This window comes from Lepisosteus platostomus, chromosome 4 (genome assembly GCF_059453375.1).
Source record: "Lepisosteus platostomus isolate fLepPlt1 chromosome 4, fLepPlt1.hap1, whole genome shotgun sequence".
Lineage (NCBI taxonomy): Eukaryota > Metazoa > Chordata > Actinopteri > Semionotiformes > Lepisosteidae > Lepisosteus > Lepisosteus platostomus.
In genome coordinates, this window is record NC_142614.1 from 6968498 (window position 1) to 6994008 (window position 25511).

At 46.6% G+C, this 25511-nt stretch overlaps 2 protein-coding genes across 4 annotated transcripts; one reads left to right on the top strand and one right to left on the bottom strand.

Moving 5' to 3' along the window:
* Nucleotides 1–1468: 1468 nt before the first annotated feature.
* alox12 (arachidonate 12-lipoxygenase) lies at nucleotides 1469–19608 on the top strand. 3 transcript variants are annotated; one of them, XM_088627941.1, is made up of 15 exons: nucleotides 1469–1783; nucleotides 9449–9595; nucleotides 9946–10144; nucleotides 10359–10440; nucleotides 11350–11472; nucleotides 11583–11689; nucleotides 11931–12103; nucleotides 12867–13010; nucleotides 13568–13771; nucleotides 14097–14183; nucleotides 14361–14530; nucleotides 15196–15317; nucleotides 16832–16932; nucleotides 17770–17940; nucleotides 18915–19608. In XM_088627941.1, exons 2-15 carry the CDS (start codon nucleotides 9449–9451, stop codon nucleotides 19092–19094), a joined length of 2010 nt encoding a protein of 669 aa, XP_088484067.1. In that variant the 5' UTR covers nucleotides 1469–1783; the 3' UTR covers nucleotides 19095–19608. The 3 variants fall into 3 exon arrangements, with proteins under 3 accessions (XP_088484067.1, XP_088484065.1, XP_088484066.1); XM_088627939.1 differs by lacking the exon at nucleotides 1469–1783 and adding an exon at nucleotides 6899–7029; XM_088627940.1 differs by lacking the exon at nucleotides 1469–1783 and adding an exon at nucleotides 7272–7577.
* A 1436-nt stretch (nucleotides 19609–21044) lies between these two features.
* Nucleotides 21045–24760, bottom strand: rnaseka (ribonuclease, RNase K a). The gene is made up of 3 exons (XM_088627948.1): nucleotides 24475–24760; nucleotides 22901–22983; nucleotides 21045–22146 (listed from the first exon to the last, which is right to left on the bottom strand). The coding sequence occupies exons 1-3, from the start codon at nucleotides 24550–24552 to the stop codon at nucleotides 22002–22004; spliced, it is 306 nt and encodes a 101-aa protein (XP_088484074.1). The 5' UTR covers nucleotides 24553–24760; the 3' UTR covers nucleotides 21045–22001.
* Nucleotides 24761–25511: the final 751 nt, after the last annotated feature.

The following is a 25511-nucleotide window of genomic DNA, read 5'->3' on the forward strand; positions in this document are numbered from 1 at the left end:
TTTCTTGAGGCTTTTGCTGTCTCAGCTTTTTCTGTGCAAGAAAAAGCAGAACTGTTAATGTTTGAGGAAGGGTTGGGGGTTCTTTCAGAAATAGTTCTTGCACTTGTTTGCCATTGGTGAAAGTGACTTACGTAAATGCAGAAGTTATCAACAGTCTCCATCCTGCCTGCACCTTTAAAATAGCCTGGAGTCAACATAACAGATTGGAGAAGAGAGGTTGCATCACTGCAAGACACGACTCCATTGTCCTACATTCACTCCTTCTCTTCCTCTCTCCTTAGCTACATCTGTAGCTCAGACTAAAGATTTGCGCTGCCCCCTTGATAATAATAATTACTTACACTTATATAGCGTTTTTCTGGACACTCTACTCAAAGCACTTTACAGGTAACGGGGATCCCCTCCACCACCACCAGTGTGCTGCCCCACCTGGATGATGCGACAGCAGCCATAGTGCACCAGTATGCTCACCACACACCAGCTCTCAGTGGGGAGGAGAGCAGAGTGATGAAGCCAGTTCAGAGATGGGGATTATTAGGAGGCCCTGATTGGTAAGGGCCAATGGGAAATTTGGCCAGGACACTGGGGTTACACCCCTACTCTTTTCGAGAAACACCCTGGGATTTTTAATGACCACGGAGAGACAGGGCCTCGGTTTTACATCTCATCCGAAGGACGGCACCTGTTTACAGTATAGTGTCCCCGTCACTATACTGGGGCATTAGGACCCATATGGACCGCAGGGTGAGCGCCCCCTGCTGGCCCCATTAACACATCTTCCAGCAGCAACCTTAGTTTTTCCCAGGAGGTCTCCCATCCAGGTACTGACCAGGCTCACACCTGCTGAGCTCCAGTGGGCTATCAGTTGAGAGTTGCAGGGTGATATGGGTGCTGGCTAGATGGCCACTTGATCTACTGTGATTGCGCCCATTGGGTGAATGTTACAAGCTTGTGCACACTTTCAAAATTTTTAGCCAGCAGCATGTGTGTTGATGTACAGATAATGTGTGAGCTTGTATGTTAAGACTGGGTACCTCTGCACTACTCTGTGTTTTAGCAGCAGTGGACAGCTGAGCTCTCTTGTCTGGATGCTTACAGAGCGGTCCCCAGGTCTCCCTCTCTCTCTCTCTGTGTGTGTGTGTGTGTGTATTTTTATTCTATTTGCTCAGTTCTATTTTTCTAATTTTAGGTCTTTTTTTAAAAAAAGGGAGATCCAGACTGTATAAACCAGCATGTAGCAATCTGTTACTGTGTTTTTTTCCATTAGAGTAGCTGTAACATTTTATTTACATTAGCATTGCCATAAAAGAGTGTGGAAGTCAGGTGGGGTTTTTCCACAGGTCTCTGGTATTTGCATGTGATAAAAATCTCTCACTGTGCCCATTAAGGGTGCTGGTCTGTGTCACAGGAGGGCAACTGAATTCACTGCTTCCTTCAGAGCACTGGCAGGGGCAGAGAGAGAAAAGCCCAGACGCATTTCACAGAGACGGGAGAGACAGGAAACGGGGGGGGAGACAGAGAGGCCGACCCACGGAGGAGGGACCGGTGGCAGGGCAGGGGGACGAGGAGAGGAGGGAGGATCTGCGAAGTGAGAGGAGAGCGAGTGGGTCCGGCGGGATCCAGTAGACGCAGGGACAGCGCTCCAGGGAGGCTGGAAGAAAGGAGACGCACACGACGCAGAAGAGGAGAGGATCAGAGAGAGGATACCGTGACCACACAACAGAGTGGGATCACAGAGGTGGGAGAAGAGACTCCTAACTTTGGATACGCTTCCACTGCGCAGGTAAGAGAAGGACACTCAATTATAACCACTCTCACAAGGCTGCGTTAGTCGGTTGGAGTTGCTATGTAGATGAAATAACCCCAGTGTCCACAGAAATCCACTTTAAACTGGTAAATGATTGACTTTGCAGGTGACTAAAAAAATACTGTGCATGAAAATAATTTACAGTCACATGAAAAAGCATTGTGTCAGCCACCAGCGGTAGAACGTGTCAAAAGTACATTTTTAGAATTGCATTTTTGTTAACCTTCACATGATGTGGGATCTGCATCAGTGCTACAGTCTTTTGGTCTGTCTCTCTGGGGGGGAAAGCAGACTGGATAGAATTCCAAAACACATCGAACTGCCTCCAAGCAGACAAGTTTGCTTTATTTTTTTGTGTGTGAAAGGCACCATAGATGTTGAATCTTGCGTTTTAAAAATCCGTAGCCCTGATGTACTTTAGAAACCTCAAATATGCATTCCTCTGTGTAGACGTGCGTTACAGCGGAGGACTGATGAAAGACAACAGCACACAGTGTGAGACTGAAGCAAGTAACCCTGCAGCAGACAGGAAATAGAGAAAATATTTTGGACTAAAGGTGCAGCAAAGACTATTAAAAGACTGTACGATTATTAGGTTTAGAGCAGTAGGACAGACAGGATACACTGTGTGGAATCTACAGATACAGACCTATACAGCTGACAGGAGTCATGACACTGAGGGACCTACAGGTGTACAGCTGACTGGAGTCATGACACTGAGGGACCTACAGGTGTACAGCTGACAGGAGCCAGGACACTGAGGGACCTACAGGTGAACAGCTGACAGGAGCCAGGACACTGAGGGACCTACAGGTGTACAGCTGACAGGAGCCAGGACACTGAGGGACCTACAGGTGAACAGCTGACAGGAGCCAGGACACTGAGGGACCTACAGGTGTACAGCTGACAGGAGCAGGGACACTGAGGGACCTACAGCTGTACAGATGACAGGAGCAGGGACACTGAGGGACCTACAGGTGTACAGCTGACAGGAGTCATGACACTGAGGGACACCATGACAGGTGTACAGCTGATCGCATCAGGGTCGGTCATGAATGATTAATTAATCAGCAAACATTTTAATTTGATAAAACTTCACAGGCTTAGAGTAGTTTCTTTTGACGCTCAGTATGTTAAACAGCAAATTGGCTGATCATCAACCAGACAGCCAAGCTTGAGATATTAAGGAAGTTTTGTTAACAAAGGGGAGCTTGTTCTTGCGTCTGTGCACATTGTTACTGTGCAATACATGCTGCTGTTGGTGCTGACTGTGTATATTAGCTGAATGGCAAAACAGGAGGACCGTATCTGAGAAAGCCATGGATTTACATATATTTAAATAGCAGGAGCTATTAAATAGCTAAATAGCTCAGGTAATTTACTTTATGTATTAAAATTTGTTTCCAAGAAGTTGTAGTTCAACACATGCAGAGTAAAAGGCTTCTTTAGGAATAAGCTGTGGGAGGCTGTGAAGACGCTACAGGGGCAGGTGATGATGTAAAGATGGAGGAAATAACTGAGGATCCACAAAGTTACTGAGTCACAGGGGCTGTGCAACATCACCTTATGAGTATGTAGAAATAACACTGCTGTTTCAAAATGAGCTGTGGAATAACACAGCTACAGCACATCAAAACCAGAAGCCCGTGTTGTGTCAGTGGAACACATTCTTGCCAGTTTTCATCGTGCCCGTCACACAGCGTTGGTGATTCAACCAACTTCGCTGGAAACGTTGGTAGGGCACCGTAGATGTGCATGTGCACATTTCTAATGGGGCAACAACTGCTCCCTCTGTGCTCTGACCCCTGAGCTCTTGCTTCTGTTCCACAGGGGCAGAAGGTAACACTGACAGGCACAATACAATCACCAGCAGCCTAAAGACATGTTATCAGTTTGTGAGTGCTTCGAAATCAACAGAGATAGCCTTTTATATTCACAGGCATTGAATATCAACTGTAATGCTTTTTTTTTTGCTTAGCTCACCATGCACAACTAAAAATACATTCTAAACATAGTCTATTTCCCCAACAATGCACATACCTACCTGTGTGCAGTCAGAAGCATCATCTTGTTCTGGAATCACATTTTATGTTGCTGTATTACTTTTTTTTTTAATCGGGCTTCTGTATACTGTAGTGTTGGTTTTTTCAGGTTAATATTGTAGATGGTTAAAGACAGCACCAATTAATTAGTTTCCTGCACCGGTGTGCAGCTAACTTCCACTGGCCCTCCACTGACTACTGGCGTCTTCTCTGTGAGGAAATTGAGCTGCATGTTTATGTCTCAATTGAACAGCTCGGTGGCCAAGCAGAGCGAGATTTACATGCAGAACAAGATAGGATTTGAAATGCAGAAAGCGCTTCTCTTGCAGGTGATCTGTGGCATCCACTGAGCTTAATTCTGCAGTAAGCTTGTGCTTATCTCCTGAGACAACTGTGCAACTCCCTCCCCTCTGCTCCTCAGCTGTGCTCAGGGTGTGCCAACACTAAATGCTTCTGCTGTGAATTCATGAATGTCATGGTGCAAAGTGTATTCCCTTGAACTGCACTCCAGTTCACTATCCTTCTTCTCCACCTCCCCCGTCTTCTCTCCACATGCAATACATATGGATCGGCCAAATCACATTAATTCCAACATCCTCTGCTGTCATATAAACACCCAGACTATTTCTGCAAGGGTTTCCTGCACAGATAATCTGAGTCAGGGTGTATTTGTGGTTGTTCCATCAGCTCCACCTACAAACATCATCTGTCTCGAGCGCGCAAGCACAAATATGCTCTTTCTATAACATACTCACACACCCAAACCCTGAGCCGTCTCTCTCACATACGCGCTGAATCTCTCACTCGCATACACAAACGCACGCGCTCTTTCCCTCTCGCACATACTTTCTCTCCTTTTAACGTGTGAAGCGTGCGAAAATAGAAAGCTGGAGGCACGTTTCTAACACGTCACTAAAGCTGATCCCCCAGGCTGGCGTCAAGAAACAGCAGGATGAGATCCTTGGTTCCACTAGTTACTGGCAACCAAATGAGCTAGATGGGCCACATGGCCTCTCTTTTGTAACCTTGCTTATTTTCTTCAGGGTCCTCCCATATAGTTGTTACTGGTTTTAAAAAAGATTGTTTGAGCACTAGTGCAGTATCTGACTGACTGGGATTCCCCAAAGCACATTGATTGTGGGGTTCTTGAGCTTAGCAGGCAACCAAACAAAAGGGAACAGGCCACACAGCCTGCCCTCCAGGGCCCGGCTGGAGTACAGCAGTTTTGGGTGATGTGTACTCACATGGTGTGGCAGTGTGCCGCTGCCTCTAATGGCTCCTGAGGCCGAAGCACACAGCTCACAGCAGCGCAAGCCCAGTGTCTGTCAGCATGTAGGAGCATGTCGCAATTTCGACTGGGGAGGCCGATGCTTGTCAGCCTGAGTGGCATTGCTCTGCAACCATCTTTCCTCCTGGTTGTGTAACTGTGCAGGAGAGTTGCAGGTTGGCAGCCGTTTGGCTCAGTTGCATCAGAGTCTCATGGGGAGGTTAGTTCACACCTTTAGTTGCGGAAGGCAGAGTTGCTCCATGGCAAAGAAGGGCAGTCTGCTCGGATAGCAGGCTTGCACCAGAAAGCACTCACACATGGAGAGCCCTGCTGTCTGTCCCCCTCTGTCCTGGCCAGATTACAGACATACGTGGTACAGTATGTATTTGAAAGTGCAGAACTCGAATCGGCCGGAAGTCTTGGTAAGATTGCTTCGAATCTTGTGCACTTTTATTTACGGTGTTACAAAAAATAAAAATACACATGCTCAAGTAAAAGTAGATTGTATTCCAGCTAAAGGGACTAATTCTCCCTAGACATAAATGCCTACTGGAGATTTTGATACTTGATAGTCTATCAATATAATTATCAGAACCCCCTCAAACTATTGAACTTAATCTGAGGTTAACAGCTCTGCGTTCATTATTGTCCTTTCTTGAAAATGACCCATCTAGGAGGTGACTGGACTTCCTATTGGCTCTGTAGATGTAGCGTGTAGCTCCAGGTGAGACTCTCCAGTGACATTCAGATGAAACTTGCAGAATCGCCAAGTGAACTATACATGTGTGATGCTTCTGCCCTGATGGACGTAATGCATAACCGTTGTGTGCTCAATACGACACATACTGTAGTATGCATCTGTCTTACTGAGAGCTTCATCAGCACATTGCAGTGACCTATTTGTTGTCTCACAAGAAGACAAGAGCATCAGCAGATGGGAAGATAAAGCCCTTGGTCACATTATAGGAAGTTTCGTTCTGTCTTTGGTTTCACATCAACAGTCTTGATGACAGTCTGCGAGATAAAAACCCAGCAAGATCATCTAGATATCCAAAAAAAGAAACTGAGGCAGAGCAGAGGAGACAGAGAGACGAGGAGCAATGCCCCAGAGCAGCTCCGAGCCCCAGTCATCTAGAGGCTGATATAAACACTTGGACCCAACTAAAGCAAAAAAAGAGATGCAAGTAAATATTGAAACACCAGACAGCCGGCCAAGATGAACTGAAGATAGTGAATTCTATCAAGCATGGTAACAAATCTGCAGCTCTTATCATTTTTTCTGGCCACAAATTTAAATCCTGATAAAGTTTCAAGACTGGTTACTTGAACTAATCAAGATATGTCTGCTAGATTAGCAGGCTTTCAACCCCAAAACTTGCTGTGAAGGTTGCTTGGTGTCTCTGAAGTGTGCGTGTCCTGCAATGGACTGGTGTCCAGTCCAGGGTGTTGTTTCACCTTGTGCCTGGAGCCATTAAGGCTCTGACTCACCACAACCCTCCCAGAATCAAGTTACACATGGATGTATAACGGTAGGAGAGCTTTCTGGCTCTTCTTTCTCCAGTGGCACTGTCTGATGATGAGATAAGAGATCGAAGCTATCAGTCAGAGGAGGGGGTGTCTGCCTCACCGGTGGTCACCCAGGGGGCAATGTCACAAGTTCCTCTTAAAGAGACAAGACCCAGCAGGAATAATGAAGAATCTGAAGAATTCCAGCTCTTCTGGTTGCAACATGTTCAGCATCTCCAAAGCTTTGCTCTCTGCTGGCCCCATGACCAGTCTAGGAGGGGCTCCAATGGGAATGTGGCGCTGCTCTGAAGAGGTGAAAAGGATCCGATGCACATGCAGGAGTCGATGGGAGGTAAGTAAGCGAACAGAGCAAAACCAGGAACTGAATCGTAGTCCGAAGGCGTAAGGTAGGTCGAGATCCGGTAAAGGCACTGGTGACGAACAATCCAAAATGTGAGACAGAATCGTGGTCGAAACGAGAGCGGCAGGGTCAAATCCGAAACAGTCACCGATAGCAAACGATCCAAGGGGCGTGACGAGATCCGAAGTCCGAAGGCAAGAAAGCAAAAAGGCAAGTAACGCTAGGCAGAGCAACAAGAAGTGAACTCAATACCGAGCACCGGCAAGTGGGTTAGAATAGTATAAATAACCCGGCGTGCCGCACGGTAGAGCAATTGCAGGTGTGAACTCGTGCGGCGGCGCTTGTTAATAGTAACCCGCTGCTGGTGCTGATTAGCTCGCTTACGTGTTGATCTCTGCTGGCTGGTGGTCGTGACAGGGAAGCGTTTGTTTCAGATTTTTCAAAGCAGTAGAAAGGGTGCCTTAGAGCAGGGAATTCACGCCTTTCACTGTGGAGTGGAATCGTGCTTTTAATTTAATTTCGGTCTCGGTGCATTAGTCCAGTGCGCGCTGTACTGGAGACGTTGTCAGGCCAGGCTCGAGCTCCTGGGGCGAGGTGAGTATGTGGGACGCTGGCTCGGGGTGCGGGTCTGACCGAGACACGGTCTGTACCGGGAGCCGTGCAGAAAGCACTCAGGTGTGAGGAGAAGAACCGATTTCTGTGCGGAAACATTGAGTGATCAAGGCAGTAAATAACAGGGTTTGTGACTCACTGTGTCTTATTGCTGTGGCCTGAGTCTCTTAAGTCCCAGTACAGTACTCTATAACTGCTGCCTGCTTCTGTTATGGTGGTGTTTATGTGCAAGGTGTGTGAGACGGTACAGCCTTTTTTCATGCTCTACCTGAGCCTTGGGATGATGCATTCGCTTGCTCTATAAACACGTGAGACATTAGATTGATTGGGAGTCTCTGAACAGTTACCAATCTGAAGATGAATTCACAGGCCTGTAACTGGGTCAGTGAGTAACTATGTTTCAGTTTGATGTCCCACTTCATGGCCAGATTTGAACCTTTTTTGTTGCTGAAATCCAGGACAGACTTTTAAGGTCACAATCTGGTCATCTTGCATTTATAAGGAAAAAGTATGAATACTGGGGTTTCATGCACCAGTCAGCGTGTAGGGTTTTGTTTTATACAGTATACCTCGTGTGAATTGAATTCTCAAATATGCCACACATATACTACATCGTGTGTGCAGACAAACTGCTTATTCCAGGAGAGTCACAAAGTTAGTGACAAGACCTTTATTTAGCTTGATTGTTACTGGGCTGTCTAAATAAAACTGCCGCCTAACCCAGTGTGGTTAAACAGTGTGACAGGATGTATTAACCGGTGGCGTTGTTTATTATGTGTTGTATTCTATTCAGTAAAGGATATGCAGTAATAATCTTTTCTGTGTTCAAATATAACTGCATAAACACAAGACTTCCCAGCACACCATCACAGTTCAAATTAACTAAATTACAAATCAACTGTAGAATATTTATGCTAGCCAGCTACATCATTTTTGTCTTTAAACTGCAACAAATGCATAGGGTGATCAAGGTAAGATGCAGAATCATAAGACTGCAATGAACCCAAATTAACAGTCAATGCCCTTATTTATCTATCCGAAAAAAGGGAGAATAATTAGAAAAAAAATGTAATAATCACTTTCTTTGGTTCCACTGTGTTTTCACTGTTTGCACTAGCCTGGATATTATGAGGTTACTGATATGGGTTTGTGTGGATACTTGCATGTGTCTTTGAGTTACTTTGAATGAATTCAAATTAATTTTAAATAGTAGTTTGTTTTTCTTTAAAAATGTCTTATGCTTGGTGCTGAACTGTGGCAGTTTTTTTCCAGTGCTGATCTGGGGGTTCCCTGTGGTGGCGATTTTGTTTGAACTGCTTGCTTGTTTCTGCACTTGCTCCTGAGTGTGGCCACTACCTGACTTCAAGGCTGCTGTTTCTGACAGCGCCAGCCTCCAGACCTCCGATCAGACCCCCCGGCTTGCTTGCCCTTCATCTGACTGAGCAGTCAGGTATCGGCACGTCGGATCGGTTTGCCTCGGCTCTGTTCTGGAGCTCGGGAATTAGCACAGGGTGGATACCTGGTACAAATCAGATTTGACCTTTTAAGAGCTGAAAGCAAATTTTCCAATATGCCTCAAACAGAAAACAAGAAATCAAATAGCCTGGGATGAAAAACAGCTGGAGGATGCAAAAAAAACCACAGTAGACACAGGCCTCACCCAGGACCAAGACCGAGAAGCCATGAACTATCGCATCAACTTTGACAGAGCTACTAAGTTACAAGATACAGAGCACAGGGTGGGGGTCAGTAACTGGTCCAGGGGGAGAACTAGGATGCGGGGGGTGGGGGAGGCAGAGGGGACTAATCCAGCCATCTCTTAGCGAGGATTCTTGTTATTGTTCCATGAGCAGATGCTGGAATACAAGATCACCGTGGCGACGGGGACGTCGGAGTACTCCGGCACCAATAACTATGTGTACGCGACCCTGATCGGAGAGAAGGGCGTGAGCGAGAGGACTCTGCTGGACAAGCCGGGGCTGGACTTCTGCAGGGGGGCGGTGAGCCTGTCCGGTCCTCCGCCCGCTGCCCACCTCCGCGCGCGGCTGTCAGTGCCCGAGGCTGGGATGCGTGGCAGGAACCTGCTTTCCACCAAACGCTGCCGCCACATCCTCTGCCCTACAGCCCGGCATCGGAGCCTCTGCCCGTCTCTCCCTCTCCCTTTGTCTGCTCAGCGCAGTCAGGACCTGGGCATGTCTCATCAGACAGATGGGCGTCAGTCCCTGCTTGATTGCTGTATATAACCTCTGATCTGGAATTGCTGACCTGACACAACCCGTTCTGCACGTTGCTTCCCATCTCTCTAATTCGCACCCTCCTTCTCCATCCGTCTCCTTTCCCCCGCTCCCAGGTGGATGATTACACCGTCAAGAGCAGCGTCCCACTGGGTGAGGTGCTGGTGGTACGGCTGGAAAAGCAGAGGTACTGGGTGGAGGATAACTGGTTCTGCCGCTATGTGTGTGTGAGGCCACCGGGGGGCTCCCTGCTCACGTTCCCCTGCTACCGGTGGCTGGTAGGAGACGTCGGTGTGGAGCTGAGAGAGGGAACAGGTGAGTCTGTCAGACACCAGGATGAACTGTTGCGTGGTCTAATAGCCACACTGGTGCCACAGGTGTATCATACTGAAAATCACACACACTCATACGCGCACTGACTAGCACTGCCTGATGGTCATAAAGAGAAAAAACCCACTCACGCAGTCTCACAGGCACACTCATTCTGGTAAACCTGCTGGCCTAAGACACTTCCTCTCTCCGTTTCCAGCTAAAAGGCACTGTGACGACTCTGAGCCCCTGCTCCTGACCCACAGAAAAAAAGAGCTGCAGGAGAGACAGAAACTTTACCGGTAAACAGCTCTCCGTGTCCCTCTGTATTCCTCTCTGTGCCTGCTGGTCGCTCGGCCCTTCTCCTTCTCCTACCTCTGCCTGAATGTGTTCCGCAGCAGGCAGGTACACACGTGTATGTCTTGGCCACTCGGTCCTTCAGTCACTGTGTCTGCAGAAATCTGGCTCTGGCCTGCGGTCAGAACTCCTGATGACACCTCGGGACTAGCTAAAAGGTGGGGATAAGATTATCAGGAAGGGCTAGTGGGACGTAAGGGGGAATGGAGAGAATTATGTGCTCAGCTTCAAATATCATTGGCTGTGAGCCGACCTAAGACTCTGCACACCCTGCCAATTCCCTTTTTATACCCCTTCCCTCAGGAAAAAGAGAAGCATTAAAACCAAAACCTTTCGTTTCCTTATTAGTACTTACTGTAAGACTATCTGGGTACTGAACAGCTTTCCAATTACACATTAGTACCTCATGATGACTATTGACAATGTAAATGGACTGTAAACCCCTTTAATGCCCCAGTTATTTCATTTCATTTTAATATTGTTTGAGATTCTTCTTGTAACCTCAAGGTTTTATGTTATGTTGTGTTGATGTTATTGTTTTTATTGTCTTATTGTTTAACTGTTATGAGCACACTGAGGCAAATTCCTAACAACTAAGTTGGTATGGCAATAAATCTTGAATCTTGAATCCCGAATCCCCCGTTCATGGTAATAAATTGGCTGGACTTGGAATATAAAACCCTCTATAACACAGTGGGAAACATACCTTTGTGTGTGTCTCCTTCAGTGTTCTCCTCCAGTGTTCTTCAGTTTTCTCCTTCAGTGGTGTTCATTTTTGTCACAATTAAACTCCTCTCAAACCTTCCCTGGACGGTTCTGTGACTCCTTGCTTCTCTACACTGTGTGCCTGTCAGGTGGCAGGCTTGGGAGTCGGGCATCCCGAAGTGCATTGATGCAAAGACCGAGAAGGACCTGCCCCAGGACGTGCGCTTCGACAACGAGAAAATGAGCGACTTCGAGGGGTCGCTGCACTTCGCGTGAGTCTCTCACACACAGGACCACCCTTCTGAAATGCCCACCGCGAGTGGAATCGGCCCACTGACGCGTGCTGCCTCTCCTGCTCTCCCCCTCTCTCTCTCTGCTCCAGCTTGTTAGAGTTGTCTCTGAAGAAGCTGGTTATCCACTTTGGGAAGTCCTGGTGTGACCTGGATGACTTCAAGCGCATCTTCTGGAAACTCAAGAGCCCTGTGGCTGGTAGGACACCCAGCTCTGCCGAACTTCGCCTGTCCTGTCACTGCCACTCGGTGTGTCAGCGGGCAGGAGTTTCAGTGTGCCACTCTGTCAATCTGTGTGTCAGTGCCAATCAGATAAAAACTCGGCTCATACTATGACATTCTCCAGTGCTTGCTCCAGCTCCTCTTCTTCCCTCCAACCCTGGTTGACACTGGGTTCATGAGTGGTTATTAGTCACGCTCTCTCCCTCCATTTCTCTTAGAGTATGTGATGGACCACTGGCGCGAGGACTGGTTCTTTGGTTTCCAGTTCCTAAATGGCTCGAACCCACGTATGATCCGGCGCTGTCGGAAGATCCCGGAGAACTTCGCAGTGTCGGGGGACATGGTGCAGGGATCGCTGGGGCCGCGGACCAATCTGTCCAAGGAGCTGAAGGTACTGGTCAGCTGAGGCTTTGACTCTCAGCCCCTCACACGAACGGTGCGCACTGGAGCAGCATGCACCCAGAATCCAGCTGTCTGAGGACAGCAGCCGCCCACAGCTGCAAGCTACTGCCTCCACGGCACTTTTGTCAGTTTCGTTCTGGCCGCGTTGCACTCAATTTTGTTGTAGATCCAGGTTCCTGATTTGAGAAAATGAAACTGCGACATACATTTGAAACAGTTTATTAAGCTCTGGTGTAAATACGCAGTATCTGCAAAATTTCAAGACACTGGAGGTTTTAATATAAGTGATCGGACGTACCCATCCCTGATTATACAGTAGATGTCTTACTAGGAATACCATGCAATGCCATAGCAATTAAGACCATGCAGGCGATAGGACAAGAATCAATTCATATTCATAATTCATATTACAACTCAATGGGAGACTGATGTATCTTATGACTTCTCTTTCTATCTTTTGCCGTTAGCAGCCACGGACAGCTGTTCCACACTTATTAGGGCTCATCAGCATGAAACACAACGAACTATGACCTGTGATAGTGATATGGATATATCGGCAGTATAATAATCAGCAATTCATTCCCCAATGATCCAATGACCTCCTACAGGGCACTGGAGCTATATGTGAAAACATTGACTATCAATCGTCTACTAAGACAAACTGTCCGTGGGACATGTCATTATTCTGCAGCTGAATCTTCCAGAGCACTGGAGACAGAAGCACCATTACCTTTCTCTCTTTCTCTCCCCAGGCTGGCAACATCTACCTGGTCGACTATGCAATCCTGGAGGGGGTTCCCACCAATGTCATCCGGAATTCCCCCCAGTACCTGTGCGCCCCCCTCTGCCTCCTGTATGAGCACCCCGACCAGGGGCTGATCCCTCTGGCTATACAGGTGGGCTTGGAGAGAGACAGGAAGCATGGAACCCTTCTCATCTTGTCACATGGTCTGGTGACGCCTCAGACACAGTTCCGCTTTCCTCAAACTGAAGGACAAGAAGGGACCAGCAGACCCCTTCACTGCAATGACCTCTTTGCTCGCAGTTTCCTCATCAGCACACATGGATTGGACTCCTCTTAGAGGGATCTGTCCACAATCAAGGCTGTTATAAAGTGCAGTGTTGTTAACCCTTTCTGTATTAACCCCTGCCCCATGTGGGGTGGAGCAGTGAGACTGTGGCTAAGGATCTGCACCTGTGGCTGGAAGGTTGCCGGTTCAAATCCTGTGGCTGGCAGAGGAATCCTGCTCCTTTGGGCCCCTGAGCAAGGCCCTTAACCCCAACTGCTCCAGGGGCGCTGTATAAATGGCTGACCCTGCGCTCTGACCCCCAGCTTCTCTCTGTGTGTCTCATGGAGAGCAAGCGGGGATATGCCAAAAAGACAAACTCCTAATGCAAGAAATTATAATGGCCAAAAAAAGTGATATTATCTTATCTCCTTCTCCTCTCTAAGCTGGATCAGACCCCTGGTCTAGACACCCCTGTGTTCCTGCCCACTGATCCTCCACTGGCTTGGCTTTTGGCCAAGATGTGGGTGCGTCACTCCGAGTTCCAGATCTTCCAGTTGCTCTCGCACCTGCTGCGCACTCACCTGGTGGTGGAGGTCATCTGTGTGGCCACACTGAGGCAGCTACCTGCTGTGCACCCCATCTACAAGGTAATGACATTGCAGGTGGGCCTTGTAAGCCATGTTCTTGCAATGGAATAACATCATATATACATCCCAGCTACAAGGCAGTAACACTGAAAAAGTACTCTGTATGATTATGAACTGTATATACTGTACAGTGTCATAACATTCTTTGTCAATGCATGCTTTGTTACATTGTAATGACATTATAATTATCACTTTTTACCATGCACATCTTTTCGCCAAGGTAATTACATACCAAATATAGGAGGCACCCCAATTGTTGGATAATAATGCATTCTTGTGTGAGCCACTGCCACACTCTTGCCCTAATTCGACTGTGTCTGTGCAGCTGCTGGCTCCCCACCTCCGCTACACCCTGGAGATCAACTGCCGCGGGCGCACCCAGCTCATCTCTCCAGAAGGCATCTTCAAGAGGGTCTGTCTGTTTGCCTGTTTGAAAACGTTGTTGCACCCCAGGAAATGTAATGCATTTTGTGTCTAACTGCACTCACAACTTAAATGCTTCCTATGCATGTTTTATTTTAACATGTATGGAATAGTTTAGACTCTATTTTCCTGCCTCTCTCACCACTGCCCCACCCCTCCTCTCAAGGTTGTGTCTACGGGAGGCAAGGGGCTGTTAGTTCTCTCCCAGAAGGAGTACAAAGTCCTGACCTACAAGTCCCTGCAGCCAGACTGGGACTTCCAGGACCGTGGGGTGACACGTCTGAGAGATTACTTCTACAGAGAGGACAGCATGATGCTCTGGGATGCCATCTACAGGTGGGGTCGCTGATCACACAGCTGTCGGTGGGCTGCAGTGCCCAAGACTGTCAAGGCTGTATTCTCTGGGCAGCCAGGTCTTCCTGTGTTGTCCTCTTTCTATGGCCAGGCTGTGGTCACTGAGCCTGTCCTCTCTGGGCGGCCAGGTCTTCCTGTGTTGTCCTGTTTCTATGGCCAGGCTGTGGACACCGAGCCTATCGTCTATAGACAGCCAGGTCTATCTGTGTCCATTTTCTATGGCCAGGTGGTGGTCACAGATCCTGTGCTTAATCAGGATCAGCGTCTACTTTTCCACCGGTAAGATATGTTGCTTGGGTGTACTGTGTGACTAGGGCCTGATCGCACTCAGATTGCTTGTGAATGTGTGTCCTAGTAGGCTAGATTGTTGCTGGTGTTACAGAAGTGTCGTGCTGGGTCAGTATAGTGTGGCTCAGGGCAGGGAGCACCAGGACTGACAGGCTGAAGGGACTCTTAATTTAGCTTTAATTTAAGCCATAAACCAGGATTCTACTATATAAACTTACCAGGCAAATATTGACTCTTTTTCCAATGGCGACAAATTAAGAGATTAAAACTGCCTAAAATGCCATTATGCCCACCAGGAATCTCTGGCTCTTTGTCGAACTGAGCCCACATACCCTTTTCTCTTTCCTTCTCTCTCTCAGTTTTGTGTCGGAGATGGTGGCTCTGTATTACTCTGGTGACAAAGAAGTGTCTCAGGACTCAGAGCTCCAGGCCTGGATTCAAGACATCACTAAGGAGGGCTTCCATGAAGTCTCCAAATTTGGTAAGTCTTCTCTGTCCTGCCAGTGAGATAAGGTTTGCCTTGGCAATAGGTGGACAGAAGACTGAATAGGTGTGTAGTGTGCTTTCTGAAGGCACCAGTTCTGTAGGGTTTGGGCATTTACGGGGACAATTATTAATTGTAGCCGTAAATCACAAAATGATTATTTTAATGGCTTTAGAATCCAACCATGCGATATAACTCAAACAACGCACACACACAGGTACTAATACATGAGGATACATTTATTAATACATAGAATATGCATGTAAACCTAACAGATCTTATCATGAGGGTTATCAGAATACAAAAGATATATATTCATTCAGTTACAAAGAGTTACACATATCAAGAGGACATTCGTTCAGTATATCATTCATTTAGACCGTTTCATAAATGAACAACTTCTACATTAGATACTCAAAACAAGTACATAACTCTTATTAATTAAATTGATATCAACTGGTTGGGATAACAATTGAATTCTCGAGCTGTAATGCATTGAAGTTGAATACTCATCCAATCTCTGGGGATTCAGATCTCCTGCGGGCTCTCTGGCTCCGTGTCAGGCTGTGCTGTGCGGCTTGCGATGGTGCGCTGCTGATGCTCACTGACCGGCTAGTTAGTGTTGGCTTTAACTAGGACAGTTTGTGCATAGGAGAAAAGATGACTATGGGTCCCAGCAAGTCAGGAAGAGGACCGGTTCGTTCCTGATGAAGCACTAGTTCTGAATAGTGATTCAGCTGTTCACGAGGCCTGCAGCTGATGCTAACCTCGGGTGGATCCTCTGGTTACTCTCTGGCAACCTCCGCTCTCGACTCTTAGAACAGAGGAAAGTTCTGGCACTCGGACACACTGGCCGTTCCGTGGTTGTCCGGGCTGAGTTTTAGGATGGTCAGGAGGCGCTCTGCGAGAATGTCCTGCCCTTGGGAGCCTTTCTGCTCCTGGGCCGTCCTGCCCTGGAACTCTTCAGAATAGTTTTTCGAATAGTCTCCTACAGACTCTCTGTGTTGCCTGTTTTTACCTGGAGGAACTTCAGCTCATTCATTGGCTGAAAGTTCCATGGGCATCAGAGTCCCACGTGGGTTACTCGGCCCTACCAGTCTCTGATTGGTTGATCAAGGTGAGATATGAGTCACTTACTCCTGACACCTAGGAATGCAGTCCAGATGTCCATCTGGCACTCCCTAGACAGGTAGGCGCCAATGGATGACCATTGATCATGATAGCCAGGCTTAGCTAAGTGCATCCCCCTTTGGGAGCTGTCCCTTATCAAAAGAAAACATCTTTAAATCAGCCTGCATGAATAGAGAGATGGGGCCTCATTTGGGAAAGCACAGCAACACTTAATTCTGCCTTATTAACAAGCATTGCCGCTACAGGTGGAACACTTTCCGAGGCCTTACAGCTGTTTACACAGAAATGTACAGCTTCCCTGCACAGGTCAGAGGGCAGGGGGGCAGTGGAAGAGGCAGAAGGCACAGGGCTGACTTAGTGTGTCTCTCCTGGAACTGCAGGTCTGGCCAGTGAGCTAAAGACCAGAAAGGAGCTGATTACTCTGCTTGCTGTGGTGCTCTTCACCTGCTCTGCACAGCACGCAGCAACCAACAATGGACAGGTAACACAGCTGCCACAAGAAACATCCCCATTTATACAATAACCATTCTTGACACTTACAGTACATAGTGCTTTTCTTGACACTCCACTCAAAGCGCTTTACAGGTAATGGGGAATCCCACTACCACCACCAGTGTGCAGCCTCACCTGGATGACCTGACTACAGCCAGAGTGCACCAGTACTTTCCCAACACACCAACTCTCAGTGGGGAGGAGAGCAGAGTGATGAAGCCAGTTCAGAGATTATTAGGTCATGGGGAAATTTGGCCAGGACACCAGGGTAACACCCCTACTCTATTTGAGAAACACCCTGGGATTTTTAATGATCACAGAATATGAGGATGTCGGATTTATGTCTCATTCGAAGGAGGACACTTTTGTTTTCTTACAGTAGAGTGTCCCTGTCACTATAATGGGGCATGAGGACCCACACAGACCTCAGGGTGAACGCCCCCTACTGGTCCCACTCACAGTTCTTCCAGCAGCAACCTTAGCTTTCCCAGGAGGTCTCCCATCCAGGTACTGGCCAGGCCACACCTGGTGAGTTTCAGTGGGCTGGCAGTTGTGAGCTGCAGGGTGATACGGCTGCTGGATATATGAGCCATAACAAACTACATTTCCAATACAGGAGCTATTGCCACCCAAGATGTCTAAATACAGAAAGCTTTGCACAGATCTGATTGAGGATTCCAAAATTATGCAAAGGACTAGCCAACACACCTTGATTTTTTTTTATTTATTTTTTTTTGCTGCACATCCAACACAAAGGCTGAGAGCATCTGTTAAATATCAGTGTGATGAACAGGCACCTCTGTCTGTCTGTGTCCATGCCCGGCAGTTTGATTGGTGTGCCTGGGTTCCCAACACCCCGTGCACCATGCGCCGGCCACCACCCACCAGCAAGGACTCCGTTACCATGGAGATGATCATGGACACCTTGCCCGACATCAGCCAATCATGTGTGGAGATGGCGATCACATGGCATCTGGGACGAGCCCAGCCCAATGCGGTGAGTCTGTCCTTGTGTCTGAGCCCTAGCCTTGCAAGTTCACCACCTCCTGTCAGTCAGCTGCCCACACACACACTATGGGCTTGAAACTGGCTTACCTGCAATGCCGTTAATCTCTTTTAACAAATACATCCATATGTAACCTCCTGAACTGTAACCCCAGGCTGGGGCTGGTTGTATTCTGGTCTTGCTCAGTGGAAAGCCCAAAGACTCTTTTGATATCGGCGTCCAGAACTTTGCCATTAAACTCCAGTTACCCATCTACCTGTCTGCAGCTCATGTGCAAAATGGCTGGAGATTTAGCTCTGTTCAAAGACAGGCACTAAAGAAATGAACATGAGAAGAGTGACAAGGTTTGTCTGGAATGTAATGCGAGAATGTGCATTGCTTCAAGGATTATCTTGATAAAGCTACTTTTTTTTATTCACTTGCAGTGTGCTGCAGTACATTCACATAGTAGATATTGCAATAGTTGTGCTATATCAGCTCAGCCATCCCGTTGCGACAGCATGTGCTGTATGCATCACTCTGGGTGGATACTGCTGACATCGGCTCCCCCTTGTGGCCAAGGAGACAGTCTGCAAGTTCCCCCGACCACATGTACAAACACACCAAATGCCATTGAGCCATGGTGTATACCTTTCTAGTTCTTTGAATGGTGCAAACAACTTTCTAAGTACTATGAATATACTGTATGTCATGCAGGACTGTCACACATTTGTAGTGTTGGGAGCACTTTTGGTGTCTGGGGTTGAGCTTTGAGTGAATTTTCAAAAACATTGGACTGCAGGCAATTTTCAGATTTTTTTTGTTTGTCTGGCAAAGGATTACCTAGCAGTGAGACAGGCCTGTCTGCTGTGTGTTTTGCACTGTGCTGTTTCTGTGCCTGGACAGGGAGGTACCCCACTTGCCATCCTGTTGTTTGACTCCGTTGTCCTCTCTCCTCCCCCTCCACTGACCACCTCTGTGTCCAGATCCCTCTGGGCCAGTACACCGAGCAGCACTTCATCGAGCCCAAGGCCCTGAAGGTCATCGAACAGTTCCGGCAGGAGCTGGTCAACATCGAGAACAAGATCATCCAACGGAACGAGGGGCTGGAGCTCAAATACCTCTACTTGTGCCCCAGCAAGATCGAGAACAGCATCACCATCTAGAGGGAGGGAGGGAAGGATGGAGGAGACAAACTGACTGGTTTGTCCAGGTTTCTGATTGAAGCCTCACCAATTTCAGACTTTCCACCCTCCTTTCCTTCTGCAGTGAGAAGACATGCGTGCTGCTGGGAGATCTGTCTGTAATCCTACAGAAACAGGGACACACTCTCCCAAACTAATGCTGCACACGATGAGCATTAGCAATAATTATTATCCAGCAATAATCCAGGTCATGTCTTGAGACAGGCTGAGAAGTGGAAATGTTTTAAATCCTATACACAGACCATGGTAAGAAGTGTGTTATGCAGTAAGAAAACTGTGAATCATAATCTACTTTTAGTGAATGCATTTTGAGTGGGCTATTCTACCCCTGCCTATGCTTAAACATATTTCTGCAGTGTCAACAAATATTTCAGCATTCATTCACTATTATTCTGTATTTGCAAAACCAAATTCTTAATTTTTCAAATCTGAAACCTGGGCTGTTAGCATCTGGTTCTCCACAACCTATTTTTTTTTTAAACAAATAACTTTGTATTTCTACATTCCTTTTTTTTGTTATGTGTGTTAAAGAGTATTTCATGATTCCTCGTTTGAGTATGTTTTAAGAGTATGTATATCGTCCATTGCAAAGTAATATACAAACATGAAGGTAAGGGGGAAATTTAATGTTGGTTGTTTCTTTGCTGTAAATGTTTTACTGGGGGAGGGTTGTCTGTGCTGATCGGTTAAGTGTTATTTAAATGCTTGAGTCAAATATTTTGTTCAAGAATGCAAATCGCTATCGAAGAGGGGAAAAAGTAGAGACGAGTTAGAAAAGGGTGGGACAGAGGGAGAGATGGATCCATGAACCAGTGGAGTAAAATAAATAACCCATTAGAAGATGGAAAACAGATAGGACTAATAAGAAGTAGATGAATGAGCAATGGGAGAAAATGAAGAAGTAGAGGGCATGCAGAATGAAACAGAGGGGAGGACAGGTTAGAGAAGGGGTGTCAAGAGTCTAGAAGCCACTCGGATCAGTCCTGATGTATCTAAAGCCGCTTTCACTCCAGAAGGAACTCGCAGAAAACATCAGCCCCACCTGATGTTCTGTTCATTCCTCAGATCACAGATTGCTTTGGCACAAACACCCACATGGAACACAATAAAACCGTTAATGTCATGGTTCTATTTTAGGAAGGGGCATTTGGAAAGTACACAATTTGATACGCGGCTATCAGCGTCAAGCACTGCATGTTAAACAGGACGGACGGGAGACAAATCCTGTACACAACACCTTTTCAGCACAGTTCTTACTCCTAACAGCACAGTCCCTCTGTCGCAAAACCTGGGGTCACAGGTAGTGTACACACTCACCTTTGGCAACCAAACCTGTGCAGCCACTTGCCATCAGTGCTTTGCACAAAGTTTCCTCTGCTACAAGAATGACACTGTCCAAATCCCTGTGTTTTCAGCGGACTGTTTCTTTGGAGTAGAGTATTTTTCCTGGGCTGTATTAACATTAACAGGCTTCATTATACTACTGAAAGTTGTGCCCACCACCACAGTGGATTAGCTTTAAAAATAAATTACATTAAAATTAATGATTTGTGTGTCTGCTGGCGGTGCCATGTTTTTGGAGCAGGAGAGAACAGCTTGCAAACTATACGTCTTGTAGTTGGATGGATGAACACTTTCTCCTGCTTCTGTTGTACCTGCTGTGTGCACTGGTAGGTAAGAAGGTCAGAGGGTGACAGAAGATAGACTGATAGATATACAGCACATGAAATGGATAAAATGACAAACAGATAAACAGAGGACAGAGCATAAAATTATTATAGCTAATTGGACAGTAAGTTAGATGCACAGGTAGCAAGGACAAGCAGATCAATATACCGGACATACAGCTAGATGGACAGATCTGCTGTTAACACGAAGCTCCCACACTCACAGAGGATGCACTCAGAGGACTTACACCTTCATGGGAAGCTTTATTTGCAGCTCACACAGGACTGAGCTGGACTCGGGTCCAACAGCAAACAGACAGGGCATAGGGGGAACAAACAAACAAAATTTCATCAACAGAACCAGGAGCCAAAGAAAACAGTCCAGTCCAGCACTGCACAGCACCAAGTATTCTCAACCATCAATTTTATACACCTGGAATGAATAAACAATGACAAGAAATATACATTCTCATTTCTACTGGACTTACAGTGCTCTCAACTCAAATGAACAATACAGTCTTTTTTTCTAGAATATGTTACAACACGCAGGCAGGGTTTCGTGTGGATGTGTGGATTGGCTGTGCACAGATGCAGCAGTCTTGTGATCAGGGAGGTTTCTATAGTATCTGGCTCTTCCCATCTCCCTGCTTTAAGACTGTCGGCACAGCCACAGAAATAACACGGACTATAAAATCTTTTACACCCAAAAAAAAGAAAGACGACTGCACTTTACTGCCACCCAACATCAGCACATCACCGACGAAAAGAGGGGGGCTCACAGACCAAGCTGAATTGTGACAGTGTTATCCCATACAAAGCCAAAATAACAAAACAGGAATAATAATCCATCGGTTAATAAATACAGTCCTAGAGGTTGTCACAGAGATCTTTTAATAATGCAACTATTTGGATTTGGATTTGGGAAAGAAAAACAAAAGGCCCAGTAGCGGAGTCCAAAATGTGATTAAAGTCCAATTAAGCAATTAATGTTTTGGTCACACAGAATCACTGTAATGACCTGGACTGTAAGGTTGCCTTTACTTGACTTTTGAGTCAAAGACTTACAAACAATCCTGTATTAGTCTAAGAGACTAATTTGGTTCATTGGAAAAACAAAAAGAGAAGACAATAGACCCTCCACGAGCCCCTGCAGTAAAACCGCCCCTCGGTGCAGTGCTGGGCCAGGCCAGCAGGAGGCAGTCTAGTGCACCATGTACTCCTTGCGCTTGTTGAGCTGCACTTGGCAGAAGGACAGACCCCCCACCAGCAGGTAGATGGCAGCAGCGATGAAGCAGTTGTAGCTGACCTGGTCATACAGCCCGTATATCTTCTGAGGAGGATTTTTACTGCATGGGAACAGAGACAAAGCAGGTAAGAAAGAGCGATGCGGGGAGAGATCACAGGAATGACCACTTCACACAAAGCGGGGTGGGTGTGGGGAACAGGCTGCCCAGTTGTGTTACGGGTGCAGAACTCCTAAGTCCTTTCAGAAATGGCTAAACAAGATCCCCAGACCGATTAGCTACCTTAGCAAGCTCCTAAGCAGAGTGAACCGACGGGAGCTCCTTGTCTGCAACTTTATGACCTTACTGTATGCAACTCAAAGCATCTCAAAACAAATGCCTTGATGGTAGATCTCACTGCTTTCCAGGATGTTTTCAGGAATCCATCACCACAAGTCCAATCTGACCCCATCACCTCAATGCTGGACTGTATCTTTGTTTCAAAACGTGCAAAACCAGAGTGATGTTTTGCCAGGACACAGGAGGTTAACTCCTCTTCTCTTTCCAACAGTGCCAAGGGCTCTTTAATTACCAAGCGGACAGATCCCGCATTTAATGTCTCATCTAAAGGTCAGCATCTCCACCACACTAGGTTATCCTACTGAGCCACAGAAAAAAGCGCCACCTACTGGTCCAGCAATTACACTTACAGCAGCAAACCTTCTGTAGTGTCTCCCATTATTGGGTATTGTGCTTAACAGCTCAGTTTAATGAGAGCAGGCTACAAGGCTACTGCTTCCTTCAACTGTCTAACAGATGATGCAACTGTATAACAGGGTATTTGGGACGGGCTAGCTCATCTTATTAATCCACTCACTCTAGAAGCATGTCATCTTCAGTGAAGGGCACGTCTTCAATCAGCACTGCAGAGTGGACGTTGAAGAAGATACCCAGCAGCAACTGGTGTGGAGGAGGACGAAAGCAAGACAGAGGTTAAACGCACTGGTTTGATCCGCCTATATCTGGAAACAGGTACACAATACAAAACACTGCAAACAGCTGCCCAGTACGTACAAAACACACAACACTGCCCGCCTAGTGACTTCCTAACACTGCAAGTCTCAGCTACCTGTATCCTGCTACAGGCAGCTGACACTGAGAAAACAGGTCCTTGATTCTACACACTGGTTCAATCCATGAATTGGTTTTATTACTCTGTTCTCCTCCCCACTGAGAGCTGGTGTGTGGGGAGAGTACTGGTGCACTATGGCTGCCGTCGCATCATCCAGGTGGGGCTGCACATTGGTGGTGGTGGAGGGGATCCCCATTACCTGTAAAGCGCTTTGAGTGGAGTGTCCAGAAAAGCGCTATATAAGTGTAAGCAATTATTATTATTATTAATCCTTGGAAAAATGACATGTGGCCATACAGACATCACACACTGACTTGGTGCTTCTCCACTTTACGTGGTTGTCACCAGGCTGAGTTAAAGGTGTAGCCGGTCATCGTCTTGTCAGTGCGGAGCGCTAGTCAATCAGTTTAATTTGTGAGCGGAGAATAAAAAAATGAAAAACTTCAGCGAGCTGCTTTGGGCAATGATACCGACAACATGCAGCACCAAAACGGCCGCCCTCAAGCTCCACACTCCTTATCATCTCCAGATAACTGTGCAAACAGCCACTATCTTCCAAATTAGCATTGATCAATTAAAGACATCTGTGTACGGACTGAAATACTTCTAAGTACTCTGAGAGAGATGAAAAGTACTGAGGCCTGTGAGTGTTCACACTGTAATTAGGTCCTCTGGTACGCCTTTCTGAAACACTTCTTCCTCCCCACTGGAGACCGTGCCACAGCTCCCAAGCCAGAAAGAGGGAACTTGAAACTGGACTCCACGGTCTCCGTTAACACATTCACCCGGCCGTTTATCTTTGTGCAAAGGTTTTATGTAACAACGTGCAAAACGATAAAAAAAACCCACAGAAACAGGCAGACAGACACAGATGGATGTTTCAGAAGCTGCTCATCTCGCAGTCACTATCACAAGATCGTGGTGTCACTGAACCCGTGACCCTGTCCCTAACACCGGTGGGACTAGAAGTAACAGACGACGGGATAAAGAAATGACTTGAACAATTGCGATTGATTCAAGTGCCATGCAATTAGCTAGCGTACTGTACGTCACCGCTCCCTGTCGCGTCTTAATCGTAGCTAAATGATGCTGAATACTGAAACACGTATTGGTAAGGATAACCTCCGCGGAGCTCACGACCTTCGATGGCTTCTGGATTTCCCAAAGGGAAGTGTTAATTACTGTGCAATTCACGAAACGAAACGAATACAAAACGTTTATATATCACATCTGTCAGAGCAGCTAGGAGACAGGCGTACAGAAACCGAAGTATAAACAGCATTTTCTCTACTATGAATAATAATAAAATGTAATTTTACCAGCATAATGACTCCCCAGATGCTGAGTACTATTCCGCAGGCGGCCAGTTTGGGACCGCAAAATAAAAGGGACGCCATTGCCTTATTGAAGAGACAGATGTCCGCTTCTTATTTGTTTATTTTGCGCTCTTTTATACTCCCTTCAAGTCCGGAATCCGCTTTTCATCGGCTATACTTTCAAACTGCCTTCTGTCGAAAGACAGTCGCCCGTCTGAATAAAAACAGACGGACCGCTGTGACCTCCTCTCAGCTGATCTGCACGGGGTATTCGGCCGTTTCCGGAGACACTCGGCTCCCACCGGCAGGACAGCTACCACTGTCTGAAAAGAGGGGTATAAAGGTAAGAAATATTCTTCGAGAACCCCTCAGGAACATAGTCTTTATGGAGAGATGAGGAAATAAATATTATACTTATTAGGCTGCAGCTTTTTCCAAACTTACTCAAATGTTAGGTATTATAGTGGATACCTTTCTTTACGGGACCATAAAGATACTTCCCTCCTCTTAGAAGGCTCCAAATTAGACGTGTCAATTTATGAAGCATAGGGTCACTATAACACATATTATGCAAACAGTTTCCTTGATGAAAAGGGAGCTAATACATAACAGGTTTAAAAACTACATATTAATGCTATATTAACTATTTTCAAAATAGATAGGATTATTTTACACTTGGAGGACTGAAATCCTCCTACTTCCCCCTCCTATTTTTCTGAATATGGCACAGCCCGGAGCGGTCATGTGACGGCAAAATCCGTCACCAGCCAGGGGGGGGGCTGTGACGTCAGGAGGCCGACTCCGAGAACTGGCGCAAAATGGCTGAAACAAGTACGAACGTGCGTGTTCCCAAAATAGTTTTTTTTTTAACAAAGACAGATAGTAAATACAATCCTGCTACAAAGCACAGGGGCTTGCCCATCATCACCTTACGTATACTTTTAGACACAGCGCTAATAGGGCGTCAGTGGTTTAGAACAAGTATTCCCAAAACATAAAATATTATTAATGTTACGAAACTTCAAAAAGTATTATAAAAA

What these genes read in the sequence shown, in the direction of transcription:
- alox12 (XM_088627941.1), top strand. Translation starts at nt 9,449, where the DNA reads ATGCTGGAATACAAGATCACCGTGGCGACGGGGACGTCGGAGTACTCC. An exon ending in TGATCCCTCTGGCTATACAG is followed by an intron (nt 13,011 to 13,567) that starts GTGGGCTTGGAG and finishes CTCCTCTCTAAG; the next exon opens with CTGGATCAGACCCCTGGTCT. An exon ending in CTGTGCACCCCATCTACAAG is followed by an intron (nt 13,772 to 14,096) that starts GTAATGACATTG and finishes GTGTCTGTGCAG; the next exon opens with CTGCTGGCTCCCCACCTCCG.
- rnaseka (XM_088627948.1), bottom strand. Translation starts at nt 24,552, where the DNA reads ATGGCGTCCCTTTTATTTTGCGGTCCCAAACTGGCCGCCTGCGGAATA. An exon ending in TCTGGGGAGTCATTATGCTG is followed by an intron (nt 22,984 to 24,474) that starts GTAAAATTACAT and finishes CCTCCACACCAG; the next exon opens with TTGCTGCTGGGTATCTTCTT. An exon ending in GAAGATGACATGCTTCTAGA is followed by an intron (nt 22,147 to 22,900) that starts GTGAGTGGATTA and finishes GTTCCCATGCAG; the next exon opens with TAAAAATCCTCCTCAGAAGA.